General features: G+C 43.0%; 1 protein-coding gene across 1 annotated transcript in view; it reads left to right on the top strand.

The window, feature by feature from the left end:
• T265_06913 (hypothetical protein) overlaps positions 1-18,334 on the top strand; it is a gene marked incomplete at both ends in the record, with an annotated part of 52,392 nt that extends 34,058 nt beyond the window's left edge. The window contains 8 exons of the mRNA XM_009172311.1: positions 4,219-4,704; positions 5,059-5,341; positions 10,027-10,188; positions 14,217-14,456; positions 15,807-15,974; positions 16,540-16,645; positions 17,381-17,575; positions 18,192-18,334. Coding sequence (XP_009170575.1) covers positions 4,219-4,704; positions 5,059-5,341; positions 10,027-10,188; positions 14,217-14,456; positions 15,807-15,974; positions 16,540-16,645; positions 17,381-17,575; positions 18,192-18,334 — 1,783 coding nt within the window. The remainder of the gene's footprint in view (positions 1-4,218; positions 4,705-5,058; positions 5,342-10,026; positions 10,189-14,216; positions 14,457-15,806; positions 15,975-16,539; positions 16,646-17,380; positions 17,576-18,191) is intronic.
• Between the last annotated feature and the right edge of the window lie 2,152 nt (positions 18,335-20,486).

Below are 20,486 nucleotides of genomic sequence, written 5' to 3'. Positions count from 1 at the left end.
CGACTGGGTTGTCGCGTGACCAATTCATACAAAATGGACCACAAACTTTCATCGTCCTTTTTATTTTCTTCCTGTTATTGATAATGAGACGTTGAACTCAATCTCGTGAAACCCTACTGGATTGAGCTCAACATTCCTGATACGCGGTCCTCATTGGGAATCACCATCACTGTTCACTTCTAGATATCTGTCCAACAGATCTGTTTCTGGGCGGAGTGGCTGACCAGCAGTGTATTCAACTTGTCCAATTTCTGAATTGGTTGTAACGTCATACGGACGTTTACCTGGAGGTGGCCACCCAATACTCTCCTGAGGGTTATGAGTTTGTCTGTGTGATGAAGTACTTAGATAACCGGATGGTGACATACGGAACTGATCAACTTTTTCGGATCTGTTCCGAAATATGCGTCCATAAACTATGAATATTCAAGCCTTGTGTATCGCCGGAACTTTGCGAAACTTTCAACTACAACGAATGCTATTCTAATCAGAGTATCGATCAAATAAGGTCGATATTACCTGTGGACAATTGAGGCGCCTGTGGAGTACAGTGCATTTTTGCTGCTTACTTATTAGTCAGCGCGTTCTTTAACATTCAGAGGGAATCCGAAAGCTGGTTTGTCCCCGAAAGAATGTGCGGCATTCAGTTAACCAGTACTTTAGTACAGTGTGGTGATAATGTGCCGCATTCCGACAAGGTGTGTCGTGCAACCGGTGGATATGTTTACCGGCCGCACAATCAGACAAATGCGCATACAAACCGTTCAGTATTGTTTGTGGCGATTGGGTGTTGGGACCTGGTGGGCAAGCGCAGCACACGTAACATTTGCTTCCCTGATCGATAGGGCTATCGCTCGAACGAAGTGCAATCGATTATTTGGGATGTTAGGTACACTACGGTTAATAGCGTACCATGATAGACTACGTGGAAGATGAGATGACTGTCAGATTGGGATTGAATTTAGGTTGTATCAGGTATACGTGCTTGGTATAGTTGGCGACAAACCATACCTTGTTTACGAAAACGGCAAGCGTAGCTTGGACCAGTATGAAGATCACCTGAACGAAGGCGAACATAGATTTACTCGTGACGCTGACATTTCGTATGCATGCAACCTAGGACAAGTGAAGGAGGTTACAGACTACGCAAAATGCACTTGGCTTCACACCAATTTTGGGACTGTACCTGCCTAGCTAGCCTCAAAAAGAGCAAAAGTCCCCGTGGGCTTTCGGAAAGTTTTCAAAATCCCTTTAAGTAAGGTTTCTTCAATGTTACCGAATAGCTCCCATCTCTAAAAACCGATTTCGACTGTCTCTTCGTTAGGGTACGGTCAGGATTTCGAATGCCGATCTGTGACCACTTGGTATGGGTCCAGTGCCCTGTGGTGCTATAATAAGGATAGGAAATCATACTCCGCATCGGTGCTCGTTGCCTGTCACTTTTTCTTTGTTGGTCTCATCACTTACGGACTCCAAGCCGTGACTTTTATTTGGTACGTGTCAGCGCAGAGGCATGTTTTCGAAAACGATTAGTGTTATCAGGTCCCCATCAGTTTTGGTCAATAAGATCTCTCTAATCGTTGCTTAGGCAGCAAGTCACTCATCAAGAGAGCAGAAGTATCCTGATGTTCAAGATCTTCCCTTCTCAAGAAATTGTCGGTTATCTGTTCAAAATCGGTCACAATTAACTTACTTTTCTTGGACACACTTGAAGTGATACAGTGCAAGCATATGAGAAGTGAACTCATCCATTTTGCTGTGAGTAAACAAAGACTATACTACTTCCAGGCGGTTACTACCCAGACTGCGTTAATTTTGCACATATATATATATATATATATATATATATATATATATATATATATATATATATATATATATATATATATATATATATATATATATATATATATATATATATATATATATATATATATATATATATATATATATATATATATATATATATATATATATATATATATATATATATATATATATATATATATATATATATATATATATATATATATATATATATATATATATATATATATATATATATATATATATATATATATATAATAGCACTGCTTATCCTAACCTCGTCAGCGAAAAGTAGCTCTTCACCTTTTCCGCCCCAGGCAATTGTGTTGCCGTGTCGGTTTGGAAGATGAAAGATGCATACCACAAAACAGCTACATCTTACTGTACTAACGATTGCCTCCCTGTAGGATACAGGTTAAATGGCCACCTTCTGTGTCTTCCTTGTACCAGAAATCAAACCGGAGACTTTCATTCCGACGCCGACCACCGTCAGCCAGAGGGAACGTGGTCGCCCAACTGAAAACAGGACAATGTTAGCCATCCATGTGAACACTGTTATGAGGACGGAAATATACCCTCTTGTGTGTCCACGGGTCATCTATTCATCCGATTCACATAAACGACACACAATGGGCCAAGTATACCACTGATAACTCCGTTGCTGGCCGTGAGGGATTTCTCATGTGACGCAACAAGTGACTACTGTGTTTTTCAGGCCATCAGACTGAATAATTATGAGGAACGGTTGCGACCTAAGCATTGTTCTGATAGCACTGGCTTGATCCATTGATTACGGTGCTTAGGGCCGCTGGATTCAATCGTTTAAACACGGCCCATCCAATAAAACTGCGGTTGAACTTCACCGTATCTGGTCCTAGTTGAGCGGAGTTTTCTTGAGCTGTTGCCAAGGCATGTGCATAAAAAAATTTGTTGGTACCAACCAGTATGTCAACGTCAAAGTTTCTGCTGATGCACTCAATGGTTTTGGAATATTTTGCTCCAAAATTCACTTCCGATAACCAGTTACACGTTGGTCACCTTAGTATACATGGCCCAATAAACGTGTAATATTTATGGCATTAAAATACATGTTTATGAGGTTCAGTTTATTTGATTGAGCAAAACGTCATCCGTGAAGATTTGCCAGTTTAGTGTCGCGCTATTAGCTTGTTACCACCACCGTTGCTGAGATAAATCAGTAGGCCTATCAACGTCTTCTGTAGGATTTCTGTGAGCTCAACTGACTTCGTTTTCGTCAGTTGCCGACAGTCATTCGCAGTCTACGGTTTCACTTCTACAGTTATATCATCCAGTTTTGTACCGGATTAACGTGGTAAATAAATTGAATTTAGTAATTTGGTGGGTTCATTAGCAAACAATACATGGTAAAGGAACGCGAGGTGAACTACTTATTCACTCTTTAAATTCAAACCGTCATTGTTCTCACTTAACAGCTGACAGATTTAATAAAAAACTGCTAGTGGTTAGCACAGCTCCCATACGAAGTTCATGTGCCATTCTTTTTGCTCGCATTTCTGTTGACCCTTGAGTTGTTTAGTTTATTTTAATCCACCGTTTTTGAGTGAAGCTCGCTCATGAAGGAAATTGAATGAAGTGAACTTTTTTGCTTCGCAATTGGTCTTCTGGCCCTAATATTCGATTTTGAATTTAGTTGTTTCTTCCTAGTTCAAGTTCGTTATCATAAAAGATTCAGCGGTCTGATTACATTCTGTTACGTTGTCAGCATTGTCTATTACTTCTTCTGTGGAAAGTTTATGTTGTTTCATCATCATGCCTCTCCACTATTCTGTGAGTTGCCTGTGATGCTGTCGTCGTGATAATTCAACTAGTATGTGTCTATCAAATCCCCATCGCCACTGACTTATATGAAAAGAACGATTGAGTTCTTAATCCACACACTCGTGTATCACTGGCTGACGACGGCTGGAAGGCAAATCTACAGTACTTAAAAATCGGTCGGTCGACTGAATTCATCGCTACTAATCGTTGAAGAACATATGAGGGACAAGCACACCACAATTCGTGAGGAAGTTTTGCGTTTCTAAGAGGGCTAAGCCTGTCCAAAAGATTCAAATAAAAACATCTGATTCAACCCTATTATTATCCCAGTTTTCTGGATCCTAAGTTTGATGATAATGTAAGGTCGAGTTTTTGAATTGCGTTCAACCAATTCTTCTTTCTTATGACAGTTTTCGACCAATCGTAATGAGGTTGTATGCGTAACAAGAATTACTGGACTACGTATGACGTTTTGGCGCTTGCGGCATGAAACCCTATTCTCCGAATTTTGCTTCTTAGCTTTGTTTTGAATCCACCAAACTCTTCCAGTCTGACTGCACTCTCTAAATGATTTCTATTCTCACTTTCAAGGCCGAGTCCGCTGGCGACAGCTTTTGCCCTCTGGAACTTGTTGTTGACCCGACAACCCCAATGGAACCGACTCATCTATGTGGATGATCCAACATTCATACGGATCATAGATTACCTTGCTAGTACGCAGCAAACCAGTTCGAGTATGGGTGGAACCAACAGTGTGGATGTTCGCCTTGCAGGGAGTTGGGAAGTTGGTGAAGTCATTGATCGCCGTTTCGCCCCAACAAGTAATGCGACAGATCCTATTGATCGTGAAGCACATCGTCGTATCCCCTGCGCTGCAATGGTAGTGATTGCGTTTCGCTCTACTGGTCGTCCTATGCCGAGTGGAATTGGCGCTGAACGTGCAGAGGTTGTCGTTGCCTCTGCCGTGCAGTTCATAGCTCGACATCTCCTACAAACTAACGATTTATTCTCGCTGATGATTGGAACATATGCACTGAGTGTTGCAACAGACTCAACGTCGCAGCAGAAAATCATGCTGTGAGTTATTGTCATTCAGTATACATGTTTGCCTGGCCAAAATGTAAGTCTTAACGGATGCTTGGTATGTAACGAACTCCGCGCATCTCAACGATACCCTTATGTTCACTTTGCGAATTAGAAGGGCGTTTTGCTCTCCATATTAATTTAGCCTTAATTCATTGTAGTCATATGGCACTAGGAAGCTTTTTGAGGATTATACAGATCAACGGATTGGAATAGTGATGCACGCGATGATCCGTTTAAGGTTTACCTCAGTGGTTCAATTCGCGTCTTCGATGGTTTGTTTTTTTCACTTCAGGCTAGCAATCATACAGTCATATCAATTTAGCTTTGAATGTGTTCCGTTTGTAGAGCCATGCAGATCATTGACCAGTATCGTCAGAAAGGTGAATACATCTATTTCGCGAACTATCCAATCCCACCTCCTAAATGGGAATTGGACCAAGCCGGAAGAAGAATTGAGAATCCCCGTTGGGAAATGCCAAACGATGGTTACGGAGTTGCATCCACTAGTTTCTATTTCCTTCTCAAAAGGAAGCTCGGAGAATGGAATGTCCACATGACGGAGGCAATGGATGTGGTACATTGGCTTGCAAGTCAACGCAACCATATTTCGGGTTTTTCCAGTACTTTCGTGAGTTGGCTGTTGTGCTTTCGCATATAGCTTCCAAAGTCTTTAAGACTTCTGCAAACCCACAATGTTGCAAAAGTAGACACCCCTTTCATTTGATAGTACACTACTCTTGAGATTGATGGAAAGGCTTTAGAGCTGTCACGAACCTTGTCAGTAGTATTCTACCAAGTAGGAATGCGGTAACTTCCCCAAATGAACTCCTTTCCAGAAAAAAACTACCAGACTACGACCCTTCGCTAATATCCTGAGGCATTTAGGTTACCCGTAACTGTCGACGAAGAACAAATATTTTTCCCCAAGACACGATTTGCCCTCCCAAACAATACTCAGGCCCGAAAGCTTCTTTCTATGTTTCCTATAGTTCGGCACTAAATGCAGCCTAAATAATTCCCCTCCAGAAATTTGGTGTGAAAGGATTGGCTAAGAGCGACCAGTCCTGGACTTCTCCCAATCGTTGATAAAGGCATTAAAGGACCAAACAACACAAATCATTTTTCAGGACCGACCTGTTTAGGGTGTAGCAACTGCACAATAAACGACGACGGCGGACCCAGACCAGACATAGCGTGGATATATGGAGTAGTTTACCTGGAGATAGCACACTGACATGTCACTATTCAGACAGGTTTTCCAAACGGAAAAAGACTGCTAAATCTCAGGGTTTCAAAGTAGCTCTTGTTAAGCTTTACAAATTGAACGTCTTGACCATACAGCCCTCCACTAAATGGAACATATATGAGAGGTATCACTATTTGTGATTAGTCTTGTGGAGACTGAGCGATTTTCCTTTCTTTTCCCTCTTATAATGCCTTTTGAAGTTCATTACTGCACAGACAGGACAGTATCTGCACTGGTAATTTGTTGGAATAAGGGTGGCTCGGGTGGTCAACATGGATTAAAGTCGGCACGTATGTCCGATTCTTTCATCTGTGTTGTGACTACGGGCTATTTTTATGCAGTACTACCTTCCGAAATAGCCGAAGTCGTCTTGCCATATGGAGTCCCCAAACGGCGTGCCGGCTACGAACTCAAGTTGATTAAATTGCCATCAGTTAGCGACTGCGCGGATCAGTTAATCACTTTCAGTTTTCTTCGAACATATTTGTGGATTGTGACCACGCACTCGTCTGGAGTCACTGCCTACTTCGTTCTCTAGGGCCACTTAGGGTGCGGAAAAGTGGTTTGGCAACTGATCCGGATGTCAGAGTCTCTACCGAATGCTTCACCATCAGATGTGAATCCATACTCGGACAAGGTTGTCTGTTATTTGCGCGGTGCCGTGGTGGGCCTGTGATGCGTCGCTCTCAGGCTCACTCAAGCACTGGATATCAGAGAGAACGGTGGCACCGCTTAAATCTCGGAGAAATATTCCAGCCTGTCCCGAAAATAACTCGACCTGGCGAATAACCAGGCGTCAAGTGAAAGTGAGCGTGCGGCTGACCATGAAGTCTGGTAGACACCGTAAGCCATGAAAATGGGAGAGGTCCAGAAAGCTGGTATTGTATGAAGATTAATTCAGGTGATCCCTGAGACCAGTACCCGGAAACAATCAAGGATAAGATTGGGGTGATCATTTAGAATATAGAAGAACGCCTCGACCCTCGGGCCAAATACTTCGGACATCAGCTATCGTGGCCACCAGCTGCTACTCATCTGATACCCGTCGTTGAGGTAGCACCCTGGATGGTGGACGCGGCAACCCACACGGCCTCGGTAGCTTACGACTGCGCCAGTGAGCTTCTGATCCGGATGACCTCCCAGTTTGTGAACATTATACGTTCTTTGTATTCTGACATTTTTGGGAGTGTGGGAGTATACAGAGACCTCTCCAAAAGCTTCCGTATGCAACGCATTGTTTGTCAGGGAGGCCGAATTTCTCCATTCCGATCTAACTTCGTGATCGATGAAATCATGGGACGAATGCTGGAAGGTCTCCAAAAAATAGATATTCGAATAGCCTGTGACGAAAACCTTACCGATCTGGAATATACATACGATATCGTTTTCCTTTTTGAAGAGGAGGAGAGGGCGCAAGTTTTTTACGAACTGACGGAAGCCATCCCATCGTTTGGTATACACTTTACACCTGCAAAGTATGAGGCCATGCTCCTGAACATTCAGTCACTGAACACGCCACTTACAACCCAGGAGCAGGCACTCTAGCGTTCTAAGTATCTCGTAAGTTGTATAACTTTTGATTGTATTGTACCAGACGAGGTCCATGCATGAATCTACAAGGCCTGTTTGCTAATTTGAGACACCTACGGTGTCAACGCCTTATATCCCTGAATCTTAAGGGACGTGTGTATCGGGCTACATTGCGGGCTGTTTTGTTGTATGGCTGTGAGACTTGGTCTATTCGAGCAGCAGAACTGAGACATCTTTATGTGTTCTACAGTCTTTGTCTCAGGATTACATCTTGTGTTGGTTGGTGTCGGCGAACCCACAAAGAGGCAATTAAAAAGAGTTTTCGGTTGTGAAACGGGGGCTTTCATTGAAGACCAATGTGTCCAGCACCAGAAGCGGTGATGGTTGGGCCATGTATTGCACATGCCGAATCATCGTTTGCTAAAGAGAGCGCTGTTTCCCGTGCTTCTGGTTTGAAACGCTGCAGGAATGATTGCCAATCGATGTCAATGGCGTTGTCGCTTCTGGTTTCCATCCAGATTGCCTGAATGAGTGTTTGGAGGTGTAAGCGCCTCGTTATGATTGTTCAACCTACTTCTTCTCTTTAAAATAAGACATTCAGAAAAATCATGGTTGTACGGCAGCGAAGTATCATTGCTGAGCACTGATGTCACGCTGTCCATGATGATAATCATGTATGCACTCGTGTATTTGGTCCGGTGGCTAATCTATTGTCCAAAGTTGGTTATTGACTTGCAGACGTTTCGTCACCTTTTGAGCAGGTCAACAGCCACCTTATCTACTTCACCAGATTTAGCTGTTTCCACATAAACATAGCTTCGAGCCCGATACAAGTACACTTAGGACAGACTTCGGATGGAAATTAGTAACTCTAGGACTATCCGCATCTAGGTGTTATCCTAAGCACTATCCGGGCGTCCAAATGGGAGTTTGTCAGCACTATGCATAGCCGTTCGATAGGTGCGATATCAGCCAGTCGATACAACGTAGTCAGAGCTGCGATTCTGGGGACGTAATGTGCCACTAGATCTGTCCCTCTTCACAAAGCTAACTCCATTGCAATTCCACGATTAAGTTACCACGGCGCGCGAAATTTTGTTTTTCCGGATAGATTGTTACCTAGTTGGATTGAACGGCATGATAACTTCGGCTGAGAATGGTGCGGACAAACACCGTTAAGAGTGCGAAGTCAGCTGCACCAGTCAGGATCACCGACACAAGAACAAAATCGAAGTCTCGGCCTCAACCTCCTTTATCGGCCTCGTTAGATACCAGCCTTGCGCCGATCTAGAGACGGCGTCTGCTATCATATTGAGCACACCATACCTCAGTCTGCTGAATTTTGCCGAGGTCATGTTTGGTATCTGAAGTTGGCTTTCGTTTCGCTGGCAATACCATGGTAACCTGCAGAACATGCCCTTCACATGGTAATCCTCCCCTTTTCTGATTTGTTTATCATAGATAATTTTAGAAGGCCTCAACTCATACAAAAAGATAGATGGCGAATAGTTACAAGAGGTCGCAAGACTCGTAGACCTCATACCCACATCAATGTCGTTTGTACAGTCGTCCTCCTGTCCACACCAAAGGCTTGGAAAGCGCTGGACTCGAGTTTTGCTCTTATTAGAGCTCATCAGCATCGCATATTTTGGACATGTCGGGGTTTGTATTCCGCATAGCAGACGTGCTAGGCGAGCGGGCTACCACTACTGCACCATTGATTAGACAATGATTTCAAAAGAACAGTTGTATGGACCCCTCTCAAACGTAGTTTTCATGACTGCGCAACATCAGCTAGTCCCGAAACTGCCCACGAGGAGCATGACGATGACGTCTACTGGTATGAAAGTGCTTCTTGGGGATAGTAACAGTCCTTTTCGAGGAAAAAAGAAGTCATGAAATAAGCTCACTAGCTTTATTGTTCATCATATCACTGTAAAAGTGTAGTGTATGTACTAGCATGGGTTTGAATGGTGGATTCACCAGCTTCTGCTACCATGTGGGCTCTTCTCCGTGTGCCATATTTGCTCTAGAGGACTAAGTCAAGAGGTGGTTTCCATACAGCACAGCTATTTGGAGAACATGATGACAATTTTCGAAACTACTCTTATGGATTCAATGGACGACTCTTCTTCATCAAGTTCGTTAAGTTGGCCCAAATCCCAAATATCTGACGGGCGATCCACCAGATACTTGTTTGTTCTATTACCGTAAGCGACTATTCAGTTGTGGGGAAAGTCGTGAAAACTATCGTCGATCCAGGCTGACAGCTCAACCCTTAAAAGGAATACGATAAACTCCCTCAATGACATGTTTCGAGAAGCATCGCCTGCAGTAAAATCACATTCTAGACGAGCTAGGTATTTCCAGCGAAGCTGGAATAATATTTGTCCTTCAAAAAGGCAGGTAAACTCTCTGCGTCTGGTAAAATTTGAACAGGCGGAGAGATACTAACACCTTATTTGCTATATGCTGTTTGAAACTAGAATTTGTCATTCTATGCGCAATAATAATCCCTGTTTGCCCCTAACTTACAGGACTCCCTAGTAGCTCTCCATGCTCTTCGAGAATTCGCGCTGTCAGACACCAATCGGGCCCTGTATCGTATGGCGGTGGATGAGAAAATATCATCTATCAGCGATTGGACCAACCGTATATATGTGGACAGGGGTAACTATTCAACGGTAACACGTACAACGGTGAGCTGCTGTTCTTTCATAAAACATCTCTACATGGCTGCTTTTGTGCTTTCATGCCCCCTGCATGTTGTAGTACCCGTGCTGAACATTGACCTTTGATTGTTAGTGTTAATGCTAATGGCGAAAATTTTTATCATAACAATATCAAAACCCGAAGATTTCTATGCCACTACATTTGCAAAGGCTACTAAGAAAATCTGCACAGAACTGACGGAAGCACATTACCGCCATCAATGCTTAATCATATCTCGTTCAAACCGAATAATTATCTAGCTCCTTTTTCTGGAGGATTTAGAAAGTGAAAATATCCATGTATTCGGTACTTTGCAATTTGCCCACCCCTTAGTTTTTGTGCCCTCAAGAGTGCACTTAGAAGTAGACAATGAACTGATGTGTGTCACGTGACACGGCTACAGCAATTGCCGCTGATGGACGCACAAATTGGTCTCGTTCGCCATTCATAGCTATTCATAGCTATTCATAGCCTTTCATGGCTTTCATGATGATTTTATCCTTCAAATGCGTCGAGTGCAACTGGTGAACTCAATATAACCGATATTTTGTTTGCCACTTGGTAAGGGGACGTAGTTTTCCTATACCTGTATTTTGGCCACTGCAATCTGACATACTACTGATTATTTTGGAATCAATGTCCATTCACGACTCTTTCGCTTCGGTAAAATTCCCCTCCTGGAATATATTTATGCTGTTGTTCGAATATCCGCTGAACTGTGTCATATTTTTTCATGTACTGCGTGTTTACTTTCTCTTTTTTGGCTTCTCTGACATAAGTACTGGCGGGTTGGATGAAATCACACCACTGATAGTTTCAACCCGCTCATGAGAACTGGAAGTTGATTTCGAGAAATAAACGGCCTGCCAACAAGATGATAGTTTGAAGGCGCTGAATGGTCACCACCTTTACCGAAGCAAGTCCGCATGCATGACAACTTTCGGATCCCAAGATTATACTCCAAGAAATCACAACAAAAACATCTTTTATCTTCCATGCAAACTGGTTTACTTGTTGTCATTTGCACAAAATGGCAGATGTCACTATCATTACCACCACACTATCCCTGTGATTTCTTCCAAGCTGAATCACTTTTTCTTGACCTGTAGTTTATCTGAGTAACGCCTGCAACTGCACTATGAATTAAGTTCACCTGGTGTGGGAAGTAGGATTTATTTCATTTCATTTATCGTTTATTGAATCGGCAATAACCTTTTTGACGAAAATCCAGCTGGCTAGTTCGGATAACTTGGTTCAATACATGTGGGTTACAGCTCTCCACACGCGGTGATCGGCAGCAATGTTGGCTCCGGTCCTGCTTCAAACGACCAACACCGTAAGCTTTTCAAACTCATTTGTCAGCATAGACCTTAGTTGTAATAAGCTTGCTCGTAAATTGACGACACTAACCTGTGCACAGAACAGGAAAGACACACAGCCTTCTTGTAAAGAGAGTTTTCCGGTACGCGGAGAACATGACCCGGAAATTACTTTCAGCGTAAATCACTACTCTGTGAACCATTCACGCCTTTTATCGCCATTGTATTGATAGTTTGAAATGACGCGCCATTGTTCAGATTGATCATATCAGTCCGCCATTAGGTTGCCTGGTTGATCATCTTTTGGACATGATGTTGTTTCTAAAATTGCCCCCTTTTTCTTTCTTTAATGCTATCCCCTCCAGCACATGGCGTTACTTGTCGTTGTGCGTGACGGTCCATCAGCGTAGCTAGACTTATTCAGTAAACCCAGATACAAAAACTGGGCCATCGTATACCTGAGTTATCTATGCGCAAGACAATTTACTATATGGACTGTGCACTCCGACTGAATTGCTACCAAACCATTGAAAATGTTCGCAGATAACCAAATTTTCACCGGATAAGTATGTCAGCCTTCGTAGAAAAAAACATTCCGCGAGGAACTGTTGTCACATTTGAAATTCATACCATCTGGGTTCATGGAGGGAAACGTGCTACCCCGCAGTATCAACCATACCTGTGTGACGTCATTACCCAGTAGATAGCATTAACACTAAGATTGCCCATGTCTAGTTTGCAATAAAATCTTCGGCTACCAGTCTATTTATGGCTTGGGAATTTGTGACGGTTCTGGTTTTGTTAGGAAACGCGGGTCTGTTTTAGTAAACCTAATCGTAAAATTTCGTTATTTGGTCATAACAGTCCAAAAAATTGTCCAAGGGAAAGCAGCTCTCATTGCGCAAGGCGAGTCATGTATTTGACGCTCGAGACCCGCCTCAATCGATTACCACCCAACCTAATCCTGGGACTATCGAAAACCCCCTGCTTCTGTTTGTATCAGCATAGTCTTTTTTTAAATAACCTGCAGTATCTCGTAACCAAGACCCTTTGCAGATTCAGTTCTGTTTACTTGGGCCACAAATACCCGGTTCAATAATAGATGATCATATCATCTAGACTTCGTTTGTTCTGCCGAATTAATGTACCACCGATGCTTCAACCGCGTGGGTACTAGCCTCATCTGGTAATCTGAACTTCCCACAAAGTGTTCCAGATACTAACTGAACTTCGTCCAATTGGTCACCTTAACCGTCACCGTTGACACTGTCACATGTTTACATCGCATCATGTTATGGAGACGCTACGGTTTACCAAACATTTATCCCTTATTCATGATGCCAAATTCATAATGCTTTTACAATGCCTTCACTAGCTGAAGTTGTTACTGCTTTTCTTACGTAGTGGAAGCCACCTTCGTTGAATGCATGGACCTATTCATATCACAGGCGCACTAGACCAAGTTGACTCCAACCAAACATTAGGCACATTTTATTTGCACATCTTAGATAAAAAATCAAGAAGTAAAGCATCATATCCTATATCCCCTGGGTTTTTGAGCAACTAATATTCAGTCACCTGAGACTAAACAGACCGGTTTGAATGATTAAGTAGTTCGAATGTACATTTTTGTCGAAGTACCACATTGAATTGGATATTGAATTGAATATTTTCCAACGCATTTTCCCAATCAGTCATCAAGCAGACGAAATAAAGATAAACTGAGCAAAAGGCCTGCAAAGGAAAATACCGACTCTTATCTATTTAGACACAAAGAAGCTACGGCCTATTTGGTCATGAGAAGTAATTCGTGAATGAGAACAATATCAAAGTTATGCAGTTGTGCCCGTTCCTCATATAAGAGTGCCGTCTTGATTCAGCAGCTGACTGTGAAAATTGATCAATTTCTGATGGGTGAGACAATTAGGCCCTGGCTGTTGTTGACAGATTTTCTTCATACTAACATTGTGCAAATGTGTAAGCACACAATCCTGTGATTGTGAACACCGACATCCGTCGTTTGTGCTGTTGGAGAACCATGTAAAGCATTTGTCGGTCACTCGGGTGGACCGTGTACGTCCATTCAGCAAGGTAGTGCTCATTTACATGTAGGCACACGGAAACAATATGGCATTGCACGGTGGCAAACATAACACGGCTGAAAAGCCGACAGCTCGAGCCAGGTCAAGTGACTGTAACAGCGACGGGTGTGTAGTATGAAAGTTGCACTTAGCGTATAGGCACAGTGCCGCTTCCAAGAAATTCCGTTTTCTATCCCAGATGGACCAGTTACACCGAATTTTTCTGGAGATTCCCAGTGATCAGAACATTGGTAGCTCAGAACGTGTTCATCAATGTGGAGCATACATTATTCAGAGGTTTACTGCTGGTAGGCGCATTTGAAACAGTCCAAAGGAGCTTTCAAGAACTTTGGTGTTAATTGTTCAGATCTGGTTGAAAGTGCACTTTGAGATTTATTCACAGAATCACTGTCTGAGCACAGTGCATTCCATAATTAGTGGATTTACCGGACAGACGCTGACGAAACTTAATCTCAGGAGAATCTTTTTCAACAGTTTTTTGAGTAAAGTTCTATCGTATGGTTGTTTTCAGTTAAGTGAAACCAGGAAGTACTGATGGGAATCTTCCTTTACCTATCACGGTGCCCCATTATATGCCTCGACTTTTATTTTCAGTTTCCACCATGGGATGTGTGGGGCGATGTGACCATGAAAGTCGAGGGAACCGGATGGCTTTTGTTGCAACTCGATGTCCGAGTGAACGTGGAATACCCACAAATGCAAAAGATGCCACGAAGTCCACAGAATCTAGAAGAGGTGATGCGAAGTTTCGATATTGAATGTATCCCAGGATTTCGCGGTCGAAATAACTCCATTATGATTATGAAGGCATGTGGCCGTTGGGTTGGAACAATGGTAGGTTGATTAAATTGCGTCGAATTTGTTTACCCTATTCCATATCTTTTCATTAAGTAAGTGTTGCTTACCTGCCAGTTAATTGGGTCATCAACGTGCAAAAGCCAAACTCCGCTGAGTAACAGTTTATATCTAACAATGTGGTCATCTTTGCATGGAAATGGTACAGATGAACTCAGAAAGGAACACGGCGTGTTAAAACAGTCACCCATTGCATAGCATAAGAAATTATCACACAACCGTCACTCATGTCGCTTGAAACAGTTTGACTCCAAAGGTAGTTGTAAGAATTAGTAAGAGCTTATGATTTGCTTGGTGAGTTTGATACAAAATCGGTTTGTTCGTAATGTTATTTTTTAGTTAAAATAAATTGTCACTCAAAATCGCAAATGCTTTCTAGTTGGGTCCCTCCAAACGACTAGTAGGAGAATGACACGGACGGTGCGGTTCGGAACTAGCTTGTAGTTTCCGAAATACACTCGTTTGCATAGCAATTTGCTTTTGATGGGAGACTCACTTGGAGCCCAGCTGAATCTCTCGTTTAGGATATACCTACTGAAACATGAACCGGCCTGGTGCACCTCATTCAGTTGCATTAAAACATCGCGAATGAGAGATTCAACTGGGGTCCAAGTGAGTTTCCCGTCTCATTGGAGATGAGATGGGGTGATCTGATAAAACTATATCAGATACGGATGATAGATAACTTCAGTGTTTGCTCCTAAGATAATCCTATTATTGCGCCTCAGCTTAATGCCATCCTGACCCGATCACTTGAAAAGAAATGTTCCTTCGGTCTAGTCGGACGATATTGCTTGTGCTTAGACTGTTTGTCTGACCAAATTCCTTCACTAGGGACTATTGACCGAAGCCGGTTTTCTGATTAATGCTCTCTCTAATGTTTGCTCACGTAAAATTTACCATCACTTGTACCAAACTATTCACCAGAGACTCATTTAGGTTTCCTTCTCTTCAATAAACGATGAATTGCACTGTAAGGAGTGTGTATTATTTTCCTTTCAAAATTGACGAAGGAAATAAGGAGAAATGCAACCGACTCGTAAAAGGATCCGTTTGGTGGCATTAAGATGACAAGATCACTGACCTAAGTACAATACTCGGTACTTTCTTGACCAGCGTGCAAACTCACTTCCCTTGTCTCCTGACTGGCATAGGACGCACTTCCAGAGACATGCTGTGTGGTATTATTTTGATGCAGTGGTTAAGTCATACCAGTGATCTGATCCTATTCACCAACTCACGAAGCACCCCCTGCATGGAAATGTTTATGTGACTTTTATTTATTCAGTAGGTTGCATGCTTAAATCTCGCTTCACACATTACCAACAGGGTGTTGAACCACTCAGTCAGAGTGGCATGGCGGTGTTCAGTATCGGACTTCCTACAGGTTATGTGGTACTCAACGATGACCTTAGACGGTATGTGATGAGCGGCCAAGTCCCAAACCTACGGTTTGCGCGAACGTGGACCAAAACTGTGGACTTCTTTTTTGATACGGTGAGTCGAGATCACTTTGGGGCACTAAGATGTGCGTACTGTTCAACTGAATCCTCCGAAGCTGACACAAAGCAACACACGGTATACCGACGTAGATCCGAATGTTCACGGTACTTTAGTGTGTTATAGCCCGGAGTCGCTCTTTTATCGGGTTACTTTTGGGCTCCGCGGATGGATACCATATCTAGTCTAAGACTTTGCGAAGGGGGGAAAGTGAGTTCTTGGCAAGTAAGAACCTGACCACTCGAATATCCGCCATTGCCTGAGAGTACAGTACCTCTATCGTGACAGCTAAACATGCAAAAGGTGCGAATTCTAACGGTCCGATTTCTCGAAAGACACATCACAATCCAAGTTGTCTGTTATACTTCCCGTGTGTGGTGTTTGTAGATAACCGACTATCTAAGTAGCAGCCAGTTGTCTACTCAGATTAGGTTAAAGGATAGAATAAGTTTTAACTAATATGGGGAGCAAAGGATCTTTGTTTTTGCGTCCGTGGACATAAGGATAGGGGTTTCATATTTTTGCTTCCACCTACTGACGAGCCGAATATTCCGCCCAACAGATCACCACCAATCAGACGTGTGTGCAGTTCCAGGCTGAACGGTACTACCCAGTGGCCAATACAACACAACAACAAGTTTGTTCCGCATATGAATACTATGAACCAGGTAAGTTTTCTCGTTTTTTCCTGGGTTTTCTTTCTTCTAACACAGGTCAAGGGGGGGGGTCAATACTGCTAAAATGTAGTCAATGCAAGTGTAGTACCGATCGTTATGAGCTCCGCTGAGTAGGTGGAAGTTTGGCATCCCAATCCACTTAATGAGACTTGCTATTTGTGTCAGGTCCTTAAAATTAGATCACTGTGGTTGACGACCCTTAAGAAGGTGTCCTCTTTTTGGCCACATGAAAGTTTATTATGTTATCCGAATGTGCACAGCTTGATAAATAGATGGGAAAAACCGATATAACTTTCCATACGAGTTCCGTGATTGTCATTTCGGACGTTAGAAAACAGCTTCCTGAGAAATCTCGCAAAGTTGGCCATTATTCGTTTCGGACAGCATGTCTGTGCGGCGAGGTGATTGTTGCTTTATTACGGAGTGATACCAAAAGAGCTAGAAAACCTCCTCAAGACAACAATCTAATGAAAATAGTCCAGTTTGTTTGCTGTACGCAAGGGAAGGAGTCTTAAAACTGTTTCTCGTTCTTGGATTATGTCTGAATATCACGCTTAGCGTACGCGGTCTTTCCAAGTAGTTATCGACTGAGGTATTTGTCATGCATTTTATGTGTTACATCAGTAATCACATTCCTGATTTACGTTTTGTATTATTCTGCATTATTATTCTGTATTCCTTCACGACAACAAATGTGCTGATGTGAAACAACTTTGTCCTTTGCAGGTCGCTATAACCATTCAATGTACAATGTCGTATCATTATACACCAACCACATATGTAACGTTTGTGGAGCCTATGCATGTCCCTACTGTCCGGATTACAACGATGCTAAGAGGAAAGTTTCGAAGAAGACCACCGTTTCCTTGTTAGTTGCCTTCACACTGTGGTTAACCCAACGACATCTAGCTCGTAGTGAAGGTGACTAATGCAACAGTTAACTTTAGTCAAGTTTTCTCTTCCAATATTGCAACCTGAAAAAATTTCCCCTGTGGATATATATATATATATTCAAACTGGAACAGCCCCTATTGCCATCTCGCCGCCTCTTGTACACTTTTTCTATGTACTTGCCTCTACTGACCCAACTCTTCTGAACCAAATTGCTTGGTACGGTCCTTTAGCAGACCACCACGTGCCCTGTACTATTTTTCCATCGACTTTCATGTGCCGCAGTGATGTTAATAGAAGTTTTTCACATGAATTTGAATCGTTTATAAATTTTCTGAGAATCGATTTTTCAGTGTGCATTCTTCTACTCGTAGTTTGTGTAGATTAGGTGAGTGAAACGTGCACCTAGCAGCCGAAGAAAATTGAGCGTGGAACACACTGTCAGGTATATTGAAAGCCCTGAATATGTTTGTCTAGGTATTAACTTACATTTTGGCGACCATGTTTTGAGTCAGGATGAAATGCCGCGAAAATAACAAGAACAGTTGTCTGAGTATAAACCAAACTAAGATTCTTTCGTAACTTTTTTTAGAGCTATCAATGACAAAATACTCTGAAGCAAGTAAAATTCATCTGGATTTCACAGGTTTGTGGCAGCTGGAATGCACCGTTGGCAATCCTCATTTGCTCCGTACTATGTCAGCTGATCGATTTGAGGGTGAGGCCATCGATCGGGCGTCTGATCGAAACGGGACAGAATTGATTTCAGCCCATCGTTCCCAATCATAGCTCGAAATAATCGGCCACAGGGACTGACTATGTGATTAGTTGTTCCAATCCTTTGCTCCGAGAAAGAATGAAGGATCGTTTTGAAACCTCATTGGTTTTTTCGAGTGGTCTTACTATTTAAGGTTATATAAATGCTGTAACCTGCACTGAATTATGCAACTTATGGTGGCGGAAGAAAGTGTATGAAACCTCGTTTTTTAGTACGGTCACGTTCAAATTATATTTCGTCTTCAAGCCAAAGACTTTAGATTCTTCAAGATATACTGTTTACTTCCAAAATGTTTACTATCCAAAATGACTGGCAGTTTTACCGCACTAAGCTCAAGCGGGGAGCTACTTGCCCCGTGTATCAAGAAATGCTGCGCTGGTCATTGAGGTCTCCCTGGATGGGGATCCTCAGACGGGCTACATCGATTATTAGAGACATTGTCAGACATGGCGCAGTCACACCCTTTATTGCACTCGTGCATCTGAATTGTTGCATTTGATGCATAGCTCCCCTCCCAATCCCCTCCACTCCACTGACAAACTTGTATTTACGCACCAACTCATCAGCTCCCGCCCCCAATGCGCAGCTAACCACCCCATGCCCGCAAATCACCGGTGTACGAAACTATGGAGTTACAACCAGCGTACGACAAGTACGCAGTTCTTACAAGTGATAATGAAGATGATGGATTCCATTGCAACCAAGTCAGCCTTTGCACTGCCTTTTCGGTCGACACAAAAGCTCCAGTTAAGTCTTATATTAGGGCCATGTCAGTACGTGAACGGGTGCTTAATTCTACTTAATGGCTTGCCGATCAAAAACAATAGCGCGTGAACAGCTTTACGAGTAACACGTCAAGTATTTACTCTAATGAAGGCGACATGTTCATACGCAAGAATTTCAGACCTCAACATTGCAAATGTTTTAGCAACTATTAGAGGCCTTTTGGTCCATGGAGTGTTAAGGCGACATCATGACTGACAACAAAGAAGCGGTAGACGAAGGACGACCGACCATATGCTTGGATAGTTGAGGTCACAGCCGCAGTAGTATGGGTTAATCGTTACAAAGGTTAGTTTGTAGTCCAAGTTATCTCATATGCAGTAAAATGATCTAATCCTCAGCCGCTAAAATCAGCTGAATTTCAGTCAAATATGCACAAACAGTAGAGCGTTTGGGCGACATTCAAATGGTTAGTACACGGTTTATTTCAGCACCAGGTAGGATATCCCCGAATTGCAGTAACGTTGACTGCACGCCAGTTTCCAAGCCCGCGACTACGGGATGCCGCTTGATCGATACTAGTCGTGATCCCAGTATATCTGTGATGGTCAGGGAAGCATGCCTTCGTGCGTCGTACTTTCGGTTGAAACCAATGGGTTTACTACGCTTTTTATAGTTTACTTAGTTAACCCAGCAAGAGTGATTTCGCTCACCCATAAGGTTTCTTTATCGACGCGCAATAGCAAGGTGAGATTTGAACACGAAGGCTAAAGATTTATTCTGCAAAGACACCATCCACAGGCAACTCGTTTGGGTGGTCTTCATCCTGTCCTAGGGCCATTTTCTGGTTGGTTTGTACCAAAACGGGAAGGCATTGGACTTCCACCATGCTCTGACACAGCTCAGCTGCACCACGTCCTCCTAGAAGTGTCGGGATCCGAATCCTAGATGTCTGATATCCAAAGTGACTGTATTACCTCTACTCCACTGGCGCATGCTCGGAATGGGTAAATGTGTTCAAACCTGAAGGATGACAAGTCTGCCCGATGCCTCGAACGACGACCCATAAACTGCCCCGGTTGCATCGATCGATTAGCCAGCCCGTCAGGACTTCCCGGTTAAATAGCGTTGCGGATACCTGGAGCCTGGTGGACAAACTTTCTGACCCGCAGGCAGTTGCGAGGTTTGTACACTTTGCATTGGCTGATGCGGAAGGACAGATGTTAAGCATATTGTGCACTTATTGCGGCCGAACGAATATCGACATGCGCAGGTTCGTCTCTTTGCTACCCTGTTTATAGGCGACCACTCAATTTTCGTGCCCAATGTCTCTTACGCTAAATGCTAGAATTTAACGACACTAGGTTTGCTTTGTAAACAAGGGCACTCATGCGCAAGCCGGTTCGACTCTTCAACATGTCATTGGTTCCAAGAAGGCAT

Source organism: Opisthorchis viverrini (assembly GCF_000715545.1).
Source record: "Opisthorchis viverrini unplaced genomic scaffold opera_v5_151, whole genome shotgun sequence".
Taxonomy (NCBI): Eukaryota; Metazoa; Platyhelminthes; class Trematoda; order Opisthorchiida; family Opisthorchiidae; genus Opisthorchis; species Opisthorchis viverrini.
Note: the sequence above shows the minus strand (reverse complement) of the source record. Positions and strands in the feature narration are given on the sequence as shown.